The sequence below is a fragment of the Gouania willdenowi genome, chromosome 22 (genome assembly GCF_900634775.1).
Source record: "Gouania willdenowi chromosome 22, fGouWil2.1, whole genome shotgun sequence".
Lineage (NCBI taxonomy): Eukaryota > Metazoa > Chordata > Actinopteri > Blenniiformes > Gobiesocidae > Gouania > Gouania willdenowi.
Genome location: NC_041065.1, coordinates 26,823,296 through 26,835,237, shown reverse-complemented (window position 1 = coordinate 26,835,237; position 11,942 = coordinate 26,823,296). Strand labels below are relative to the sequence as shown.

The window sequence follows — 11,942 nt, the reverse complement described above, 5'->3', positions numbered from 1 at the left end:
TAAAATATGTTTCATATAAAGCTTTCCCACTTTTTAACATTTAAAAAAAATTAAATTGAGGGGTAAAATGACAGAAAAAAACCTATATTTTCATTGATTATGAACCCTAACAAGGTAACCAATAGATAGGAAAGAAATTAAATAATAGATATTTGTTTTTAGTGTATTTTACAGCTGATTTAAAACCTGTTATCATAAAAAATGCTAACAGAAAGCTAACACAAGAGGAAGGTTAGCTTTTATTAGGTTATTTATTTCAGGCTTAGTAATTGCCATTAATTGTAATTAAACTTCAGTAATTGAGAATATATTTGTAATTGACTTTCCGAGGATAAAAAAATATTGTAATTTAATTGTAGTTGGAAAAATTGCCGGTCACTGTAATTCTAATTGGACATGGGTAATTGAAAACTTAATTGTAACTGAAAAATGTAATTGACCCCAGCCCTAATAAAGAAGGTGCACAATAATTATCTTTGTTAATTCCACTACAGAAAACTAGATAATCGCTGCAATTATGTGTAGGAGGAAAAATATCGGCATATTGGATATCCGATATCATGCATCCCTAATAAATTAGCCGCTAATGGTTAATATTCCGGATCAATGTGTTGCAGTTTTTGTGAAATAAATAAATATTTCCACAGCGTAACACTCAAAGTGGTTGGCTGCAGCCTGCTTCGTGGCTCAGTGGTTGGGGACCCCTGATGTGTGACATTTCTAGAAGCTACAGAAGCTTTTGTCTACAGCAGAGTCGTTTTCAGGTGCTTAAACCAGCAACTAAAGCATGAATCAGCATATATTAACATCTACGCATTATGTCAACCCATTCGCTTTTCTTAATTAATGTTAAGCAACATAATTTAAATGATAAAAAGCTCCTTAAATAAAGACTTTTTGTCCAGATCTGACGTTCCTCTGCAGAGGCAGCAGGTCGCTCACATGCCGTAATCCGTGGGATACTACTGCAGGTTCTTGAGGAGACGTCCGTAGCGGAAGTCGTAGACGTGACGACAGAAAAACACCAGCTCCGGATCGACGTCGTCGGGCACACAGTGGTGGGTGGGCATAGCGTTGTCAACAATGGGGGGCACCAGGAGGGAGGCGGCGCTGCTGCAAACGCCCTCCCTGCTGCGTTTTACCAAGGCACAAAATCTGAGAAAAGTTCACAAATGTGACAATTTTTGTTCCAGGTTTACAACTGTGTGAGATCAAAGCCAAACAAGCATGTTTTTAGTTTCACCTACATACAGCAGCATGTTAAAGGGATCCTCCATTGTTTTTACAAATGTGGCCTAAAACCTTTGAAATGTACTTTTTAGAAGATCTATGCCTATAAAAAAATGCATTTTTTTGCACCATATTTGTTTTATTAACTTTAAAAAAAATAGGACTGCTTTACTGTTCCGCAATCTTGAAATCAGGTAAAATCACATCTGTTTTTGTTGTTTTTCTTTTTTAAAATATTTTTGTTTTGGGTATTTTTGGAGTAATTTTCTGTATTTTTGTTGTAGCTCTTTTCAAGTCGTTTTGTATACTTTTGTCTTAATTTTTTGTCCTTGATGTCATTTTTGTTGGGATTGTGTGTATTTTTGCTGTCCTTTTGTTTATTTTTAAAGTTATTTGTGTATTTTTGTTGTAATTTTTGTCTTTTTGAGAAAACTTGTTATCTTGTGTGTTTTTGTAGTCGTATTGTTTATTTGTGTTGTGATTTTACTGTTTTTTTGTTATTTTGTGTGTCTGACATCAAAGCCAACCCTCTGGTGTGTTTTTAGTTTTGCCTACTTTCAGAAAACAAGGATTTAAAGGAGAAAAGCATAAAAAACCCAGTACTGGAGACAGAAGGAATACATAGAGAAGGGATCCTCCACTGTCTTTATAAATGTGCCCTAAAACCTTTTAAAAGTACATTTTTTTTCAGAAGATTTATGCATAAAAAAAAAAAATGCATTATTTTGCACCATATTCATTTTGTTAACTTTGAAAAATATGATTACTTCACCGTTTAAGAGCTTGTGTTCCTCCATCTGGAAATCACATCTGTTTTTATTGTCTTAGTTTCTTTGTGTTTTTGGAGCCACTTTCTATATTTTAGGATTGTGGGCATTTTTGCTGTCATTTTTGTGTAAACCTGTTGTGTTGTGTGTTTAATTGTGTGTTTTTGGAGTCAGATCATCTAGTCTGGCCCGCAGGACCATTTTGTTCAAAGTAAAAATTACAGCAAAAACAGGACTTTTTGTAAATTACCAGAGAAGTTGTAGATAAAATACGATGGGAGGTTGCAATACTACATTATTTGCAGTAATATTATATAACAATTATTTTTAAAAAGCTGGAAAATTCTTGCAAATGATCCCAAAGATTTCTGGCAAATTTTGTGAATATTTGTTGCAAATCATTCTGGATTTTGTTTGAATTTGTGCTTTTTCCGTTCACAAAAACATGGTTTTTTTCTGGTCTGGCCCACTTGATGTCCAACTGGGTCGTAAGTGGCCCTTGAACTACAATAAAAATTCCAAACAACAGAGTTACTACTATTAGCCCCTGCGGTCACAGATTTTCTCCATTCACAACAGTTAAATAAAAGAGGGTTACATGTCGGCATCTTTAACTTTTACTGATAATGTAGAGCAACCAAAAGCAACACAAATTGTCATTTTGACTGAAAAATCTGCTAAACGATCAAAAAAGCAGGCTGGATGCTTCACTGTTTACAGGCACTGGGGCCGTGTGACATCATCAATCATGTGACTTAACGGTAAAGTTGTCCCATTTTTAAAAGCTAAGAAAATGAATATGGTGCAAAATAATGCATTTTGCTAGGCATAGATCTTCTAATAAGTACATTTAACAGGTTTTAGGACATTTGTAAAAACAGTAAAAGTTCCCTTTAAATATAAAACACACTGATGAACTGTATCCATGCCAAAGAAGTGCTTTCCTCTCTTACCGACAATACTGTGCCAGTGTAAGGACATAGCATTTGTCTTCAATACAGGCCACGCTGTTCACATCCTGGTGACGAGACGCAAAGATCTCATTCTGGAAAGACACAAACACTCACATTAGATTCCAAATCCCTTCAATTATTCTTATACGTCATATAACACATGCAGGGACACATGTTCATCACCCCTGACTCATATACAGTTTCCTCAATACACAGTCGCTGTCACTGCTAATTTATTTTATTTTTAGCTCACAGAGTGAAATGACAGATGGGTTTTCTTTGTATTTCTGTCACGTAGCTCAATGCTTTCCGTTGACAAAGTATCAAAGTGTACTGGTGACTGAGATTATACGGTGAACGATCGCTTTCAAAGGCATTTTTATTGCATGTATCAGTCAATAAAAAAAAGGAACGAATAGAAATATTAATGTGGGTCTTTCTCGTCACACACACACACAGCCACTTTAACCACCATAAAAGTAATTGCTAACGGTGGGAAAACTGGAGAGGGATTCAAGCAAACAACCCTCTAAACTCCTGGAGAACAATTAATAGGAAGTTTTGATCAAACTTAGTTTTTTTTTTGGGCAACTTTTATCTCAGCGAGGTCACAAAAATGTCAAAATATGAACATTCATGTCAGTATTTAGAATAAAGACCAATCTGAGCATTAAAACAGGGAAGAATGAAGGATTTAGTCTGTTTCTGTGTAATTTTCATGTCTTTTATTGTATTTTATTTGAGTCATAATTTGATATTTTGGTTGTGTTTTGGCGATTTTTGGAACCATTTTCTGTATTTTTGTGGGTTTTTGGAGTCACAGTATATTTTTGTCTTTGAAGTCATTTTTGTTACGGTTGTGTGTTTTTTTTTTGTCCCTTTGTTTATTTTTGCAGTTATTTTGTGTAAACTTGTGGTTGTGTTGTGTGTTTGAAGTTATTTTTGTGTGTTTTTGGAGTCGCATTGTATATTTTTGTTATACATGGTCTTATTTTTGTTATTTTGCTCGTCTTTGACGTCATTTGTTGCGACTGTGTGTTTTTGTTGTCCCTTTGTTTTTTTTTGGGAGTCATTTTGTGCATTTATTTATTTATTTCATCCACAAAAATAGAGGGCACACAAAATAACAAAAACAAGAAAATGTATAACAAAAATATACAATACAACTCCAAAAACACACAAAAATAACTTCAAACACACAATCCGACAACAAGTTTACACAAAAAGACTTATAAGACACAAAAAACAAACAAAGGGACAACAGAAATACACACAACCAAAACAAAAATAACTTCAAAGACAAAAAATTAAGACAAAAATATACAAAAAGGCTATTTTTGTGGCTTCTTGGGCGCCCGTTGCCTACGTCTGGTCTAATGATTGTGAAATCAGTGTGTAACCATCCCAACACAAGCCACACACATGTCTGCGCTCACACAGAGGTAAATACAGGAGTGTGTTTTAGGTTCACCAGCGTACAATTACACCAGACAGTTGTTAAGACATAACGTCTGTGGCTTTTGTTAAAGATCTCCTGTGTCTCACCTCACAGAGTGTGTTAGGGCTGCGCCCGCCCTGCGTGTGTTCTGGACGGTAGTACCAAAACAAACTCATCATCAGCTCTCCTGCAGAGAGAAATTGCCCCACACACACACACACGGTTCACAAACCAGTGATTACCACATCGGCTGGGCTTCTATTATGGTAACGGTACAACAGTGAGCACAGCTATTCTCACACCTGACTCCGGCTCTTCCCACAGAGCTGAAACCTTGGCCACATATGGCAAAGATTTTTTCCTGGGCCCAGACTTCAGCAGGACGGTGTCTCTGACCCGAATCAGCTCCCCGTCTCTACGGACTCCTTCGAAACACTTCCTCAGCACCAACGCCTCCTCGCCCTGGAAACACAGACAGCAGGGATTCCTTCAGCAGCCACAGATGGAGGACGTGTTGGAAAGACAATAATAATAATAATAATACAGGATGTATTTAATGAATGAACATTAGGGTTTATTCACAAAGCTAATTAAAGGATGTGTTCGTGCTTATGAACACAGTGGTGCTCTGGCACAGTGTTTCTCAAATGGGGGTTTGTGATTGTACTACAGGGGGTACTTGAGGGAGGAAGAGATTAACAAAAACAAAAAAACATTAAAAATAAGGGGTTTTATAATGTTTATCTTTAGTTAAAAAGCGATCATCATAATGTTGATGGAAATGATTTGAAAAAGAAACTAAACCCCTGTTTTCTCCTGACCTGCCACTTGGAGGGAAATTAAAAAAAAATGCCTTGATTATGGGCGGGGCTCCTGAAGCAGTTAAGACACGCCCAGTCTATGGTATAAAATCTATAATAAACAATCTAAGCTATGCTAATTAGCTACTCATTACTTATACATACATACACCTCTCTATTCACTCTTCTGTCAGTCCAACCTACTCACCACAGATTATAGAGCCCATAGGTGCTAGTTTTTATAAAAGGGGCGGGGCTAACAGTGCTTGTTTGTGATGCAAGATGGTCCCAAAACATCACATGATCTTGTTCTCAGCCAATAGCAAAAATCATTTGTAATAACCTGGTTTCAACCCATAGAGGGCAGTCACCCTGACATTTAACAACTACATTTTAAACTAAAATGTTCAGAGTTGGACCAGGACCAATCAACACTAATTAATACCCAAATACATTTGTATTCAGCAGAAAAAATTTGTTTTGGGGTTTAGTTACACTTTAAATCAGGGCTGTCCAATTTGGGGCGATTAGTGTTGGCCTCCTGCCTATTTTCGAAATTGTTATTTTTTTATGTTTTTTTTTAAATATAAAAATTATTTAATACAGTACAGTGATTTATAAGAAAATAATCTAAAGCTAATGTCCAATTACATTATTTTTCTTGAGTTTTAAAGGATTGTTCAAGGCAGTGGAAAATGTGTTTTGATCATATAGGAGGGATGTGTTGTGTCCCACTTCGTTGAATTTATATTGTACGAAGTGTCTTTGAAGTCGTGGCATAAAATTATGAAACATCTAAATGTCGTCAATTTCAAACTACTTAAAGTATTTATTTTGTACAGTTAAGTTATTGGCATATTTCATGTCATGAACTGCAACATGAATGTTTAGTTTTGGCCCTCTACCAGTATACATTTTTGTACCTTCAATGAAAATAATTTTGGGCACTCCTGCTTTACATAAAACATGAACTAAAAACACAAAAGTCAGTGATGGGCCCACACCAGATCGGAAATGATCAAAACTATAGAAATAAATTTAATCAATCCATTTATTTACAATATTAGATTCTTAAAAATGTGTGTTAATCCTCATTCATTCCATGATTATGTTCTATATATAGAATTCTGAGCAAAATGTTGTAGTCAGACAAAGGAGGGACTTTGATTCAGAAATAAGAGAAATGGGGGAACTTGAGCCAAAGAGTTTGAGAACCACTGCTGTACGTACCACACAGAAAACCTCCCTCTCGAAGGGCAGGCCGACTGGCTTCCAGCCATTGGTGGACTTTTGGCGGCCGTTTTTCAGCTGCTTAGCGACAGCTTTCCCTCCAACGCTGACACATTTCAGCTTGTGTTTCTTCAGCCTGCTGCTGAGAGGGAGACGAGGCGAGCTGACGCTGCCCGTGCTGCGGGCACCAGACCTCGACCCGCTGGGAGGCTTGGCACTCTGTGGACTCTCTTTGGCCACCTGCAGGAGAGGCTGCGGCTGGCTGGGGTCAGACAGTGGGGTCTGAACGTGGGGCACTGATTGGCCAGCCGGAGGCACGGTGGGAACGGGGCAGCCAGTGAGGAGTCTGGGGGAGGGGCATATGGGGACTGAGGACGGACTGTGGTGGTCACTGACGGTTGATGGGTAATCATCTGAGGAATGGACAGAAAAAGTGACGCACTCATACAGCAATCACCAATTTAACATAAAAAAAGGACTAAATTAAAAAGTTAACTGACTGATTTAAGATTAGTTGCAGCTCAATTAGTTTTATCCAAAACACCCATTTATTTATTTGATTTTAAAACTGAATATTATAAATATGAAATTTTAATATTCAAAAGTGTAGCACTGCATTTGTTGTTGTTTTGGCCGTTTGGTTTCTGTTTGTTATGCTTTATGTCCTATTTCATAAAAATGTCAAAGCAAATGATTCTTTTTTAATTAGTATTTTCAAAAACAAACATTCCTGTAATGTACAAGCACATTTCTTCCACACTCCATGTCCTTAAAATGGTCCATACGTGTATTAAAAAGAATACTTACAAAAAAGAGAAATAAAATAAACTAAAAACTCAGAACCGCGGTGCAATTCAGAAAACTTAAAAATTATCTTCCCAGATTCCATAGAAAGGAGAACTCTCCTCAAACTTGCACCACACAGACAAAATTAATTTACAAAAGCATTTATACATTTCAATAAGTCCTGCACAAAGTCAGATCTATGTTGTCGAACATATAGAAGCCATCATTTCCAGATATCGTTACACTTTTCAACTTCTAGCCTAAGTGACGTGGTCAATTTCTCCATATTAGAAATATTAAACATTACATCTAACCATTCATGAACAGTAGGCAATAAAAAGCAATTCCTAGTGGCCCAATTACATGGTTTTAAAAATCCAATGATCTGATTTCCTAAAATTCCAAATTAAGAGCACTAAATTCACATTCTCCCAGGCCTTCAATTAAACTTTTTTTAGTTTAGCATATAAAAACATATGCCCCAGACAAAAAACAACAAAAGACTAATTTTGGCCAACTAATAATATTAATATCCATCTGGTGGCTAGTGATGCCAGTTGCTGTAGCAACAGCAGATGTTGTCAAAGAGAACCAGGGGGCTGATCTCCATTCGTCGATACTGGACTTTTAAGTACAAAGTGGACTCACCACAGCTGTTGTAAACATAAAGTTACGTGTGTGGCCGTTGTCCACCCTATGTGTTTTCACTAAGGCTGAACAAATAATTGCATTTGCAATATTATCGCAAAATCATAAAACGTGATTTTCTAATCACAAAGGCAGCAATTTTTTTAAATTTTTTTTCCCCCCGTAATTTTACCCCTTGTAATGTCCTGTTAAGTTCAGAGAGTGTTTAAGAAGTGCAGATTACATGTTTCATGAAACATGAGTTGTATACGTTGAAGAGGTAAAGCCACAGATTTGTTTGCTTTATTGTTGTAATCTGTGCTTTAAATTTTATATTTTATATTTATTTAAAGTTAAAAAAAATCTGAAATTGTTTATTACGAAACAGATTGATTTATTGCTTTTTCATTTTCCAAAATCGTTCAACCCTAGTTTTTACTGTATCTTAAAAATGTATACAACTGCTCCATTGAGTGGATATTGTATCATTTTCTTTCTCATTGGTGTTGGATCGATACCCCGTATATTTAACACTTTTAATGGTTCTACAACATGAATAAAAGCAAGACGGTATCGACGAGGGCAGCTCCTCATTTACTACATCTGCTTTTGCTGCAGCAACTGGCCACGCTAACCACCATGAGCAATACTAATAAGATTTTTGTTGTTCTATATCAATTTGGGTTTGTTCCCCCAGGCACAATAATGTATTTCATATCCCTCCTAAAATGTGTGGCCTTGTTGAAATTAAACTGGCCTGAACATGACACCCCTGGTAGATGCAACTCTGTATACTATTTCAGTGTATTAGTCAGTCCCATCAGTATCACCCCCCCCACAGGCTATAATCATTAGCAGCCAATGATAGAAAGACACTCCTGAATCAGTTCTAAGTATGTTAGCATTACTCCTCATTGCTGACCTGATTTAAGCTGCAGCTGACCACAAACTGACAGAGAGCAGTGCGTGTGTGTGCGCGCGTGTGTGTGTGTCTGTTAGGTACTTTCAACCACACACCCACACATTCCCTCAGACACTTGTACTAATGCTGCTGACATGAACAGAGAAGCTGACACTGAAAATCAGGATGTATTGGTGACAAGTGGATATTTCACCTTTTAAACATCTTAAGAAATGTTTGTAGATCTCTTATTGCCTTGCAGCAATGATGCAATGAAGTAAATTATCTGATAATCTCTTTGTAAAAGTCAAACGTGTTGCGACTGCAGCAACACATCCTTTCATACTACAGAGCAAGAGGAATACACATTCAACAAGTTGTTTCCCCCTAAACCACAAGTGTGAAACTTAAGGCTCGGGGGCCAAATCCGGCCCTTCAGAGCACCAAATTCTGCCCGCGAGAGGAAGTAAAAATGACAGAGAAAACATGAATCATTGTGTAAATTACCAAATAATTCAGTTGTAAATTGTTGTTGAAAAAACTCTTAATTTTTCCAGAATGCTGCAATTTTTTTCAAAGTATTTCATAAAATCTTCCCAAATTAAATAAAAAATAAATAAATAAATCAAAGGACATTTAAGTATCTGAATGAATCATTATACACGGGACGTGATGTTAAACATGAGGTTTACCATTTGAGAGTGGTGTGGGAACTGTGTCTAAGATATAGGAAGGATGTAAATTTGAGACGCATCATCAGTAGTGTTGTTTTGAATCAGGGGATGTTTCGGCCTTTTAGACATATAGACACCCTCATTATCGGTGGCCAGCTACAGGATGATCAAGCCTGAGCTTGTGTCCCATAACGGTTTCTCACTCTCTCCCATCTGCAGCTTAAGTATCTGTCACTTATTGCTTAGATACTGTTGATACCTTCCATACTTTGTCTAATTTATAACTGGAAATGCAAACTTGGGCACATAAATATTGAAATTGTTCATTTTCCTGCCAAAAACCTGCGGCCCACTTTTCCATATTTGGTCCTTGATGTAAAATGAGTTTGCCACTTTGTAAACAGAGAAACTTAAACGTAGACCAAGCAGGTGGACTCACCTTGTTTGCAGATGTGGTTACACTTGATGCAGTCTGTGGGGCTGAAGGGACACCCTCCTCTGGCGATGGCTGGGATCACGTTGCTATAAGCAGAGTAGCTCTTGATCCTGCAAGGCTCTGCATAACATGCTTCCATTGAGGTGCAACAGTACACCGGATGGCTAATTCCTGAGGGCGGGGCGTCTGTGGTGGGGAGCAGCTTGGACCTCTTGCTGCTCTTTGGACTCATGGCGAGGGGGGGTCCTTGAGTGTGGGAGCTGTCTGGGTGGCTGAAGTGGACGTAGTAGCTAGGGAAGCAGGTGTATGCATGTGGGCTTATGGTGATGGACGCTGGGTGTGCCATAGAGTGAGGCGGCTGCAGATGGTGGTGATGGTGATGGTGGTGGTGGTGATGGTGGTGATGGTGGAACACTTCAGACATGGAGCTGTCTTTGGGTTCCTTGAAGGCCTTGTCCTTCAGGAACAGCGCCAGTCTGTGACAGTATTCCACACACCGCTCCTGGGAGCAGCAATAGCAAGACGACACTTCCGTCTCCACCTTCTCCTCTTTGATTGTTTTCAAAGGGAATCTGAGAGAAGAGCCACAGTGGAGGCCTGTGGTTCCATTCCTCTCTGAACCCAAATCTTCCTCCTCACACAAACTGCAGCAACGAGTCCCCTGGGTATGGACGTCATCACCTGTACCCTGTTTTATGTGCTTTTTTTGATCCTTTTGTTTTGAACGTCTTCTGGTTTTGGTCTGTTTTGTATCAATGACACCATCTTGAACCGTATCGTCTTCTTCTCTTTTACTGCCCTGCTTGGACTCAGTCTTCTTCTGCCGTTTTGACCCATACTGGCTACTGGTGAGTTTGAGCAGTGTTGCAGCAGTGAGGCCTGCTTGTCGTCGAGGAGTCGGTGCCAACAAACTCAACCAGTCAATGTTTATTGATTTTTTCTGCCTTACTTTTAAGGCTTTTTTTCCTGCCGAAGGACCTTTTTTGGTTTCGCTACCTTGATGCTCCTGGTTGGTGGAATCTTTGACTGGATCATCACATGCAAGCAGATTTTTCTTTGTGAGATTAGCTGCGAGGGAATCATGTCTGTAGAGCAGCAAACTGTTCACAGCCTCAGCATTCAAAGAGGCCATTCTTCTTCTTCGCGGCTCAAACAGAAGTAAGGCTTTTGATTGGTTGTTTTTGGGTTCCAGTGCTGGCGGATTGGTAGCGGAAGGTTTCATCAGCACTGATTTGGTCCTTCTTTGACTGGAGTGCAGTTTTCTTTTGACTTTCACAATCTTCTGTTTTCCAGCTTTTAGTGCATTTGTTTCTTTAGCCATCAGTCTTTTCTCTTCCAGGCGGGTGAGCAAGACGCAACAATCGAGTGCATCACTGCCACCTACCGCCAGCTTCTTTCTACGACGATACAAGTCTTTCTTCTCCAACTTCCTCTTCCCTTTTGGCTCATTCTTCCCCCTTTTTCCTTTCTTCACAACGCCTCCCTTTGATTTCTGCTCTGCTTCCTTTTGGGATTTATTCCCACGTTTGATTGGCTGGTTCCGCTGGGCTTTCGCCATGGTCTCAGCGGATTCCAGAGCAGATCTACCAAAACCCTTTCATCAACAGGGTACGTCTGTCTGCTTTAGCTCAAAGTAGGTTTTCAGTTTGCATCATGGATCTTCATTTGTGTCCTGAAAACTGTCCTGAAGATAGAAATATTTTAGGTCACACTTAACAGCAGCAACTCATGGAATTTACACAATATATTCATTTATTTACACACAGTGAAAAAGCTGCCAATGCAATGTGCCAGTCCTCCAAAGCAAACAGCTTAGAGTTTAACTATAAAGTATACAAATGCTTCTGCTTCCTCATCGCTGAACCATCCTGTTCCATGTCCATTTGTCTGCAGATTGTCCAGCTGACATAAAGTCAACTGACCAATAATAACAACTAATCAGTTAAGAGAATGCTGAGCAGGTCGATGGAAGAACTTTGTGCCGTCTTTTCTCCGATATTCCGATTCCAACTATCAAGCTTCCCAGTATTTAGTAAGTTTACAACGGTAAATGAAGCTGATAAATACACTACACTAACATTAATTCATGCTTCATTTGCC

At 38.5% G+C, this 11,942-nt stretch overlaps 1 protein-coding gene across 2 annotated transcripts in view; it reads right to left on the bottom strand.

The window, feature by feature from the left end:
• Positions 1-283: 283 nt before the first annotated feature.
• Positions 284-11,942, bottom strand: part of bahd1 (bromo adjacent homology domain containing 1) — a 33,813-nt gene continuing 22,154 nt past the window's right edge. For both annotated transcript variants that reach the window (XM_028437912.1, XM_028437913.1), the window contains exons 2-7: positions 9,846-11,526; positions 6,419-6,831; positions 4,691-4,850; positions 4,496-4,575; positions 2,951-3,042; positions 284-1,155 (exon numbers count right to left, since the gene is read on the bottom strand). In XM_028437912.1, coding sequence (XP_028293713.1) covers positions 963-1,155; positions 2,951-3,042; positions 4,496-4,575; positions 4,691-4,850; positions 6,419-6,831; positions 9,846-11,400 — 2,493 coding nt within the window. In that variant the 5' untranslated portion in view covers positions 11,401-11,526 and the 3' untranslated portion in view covers positions 284-962. The remainder of the gene's footprint in view (positions 1,156-2,950; positions 3,043-4,495; positions 4,576-4,690; positions 4,851-6,418; positions 6,832-9,845; positions 11,527-11,942) is intronic.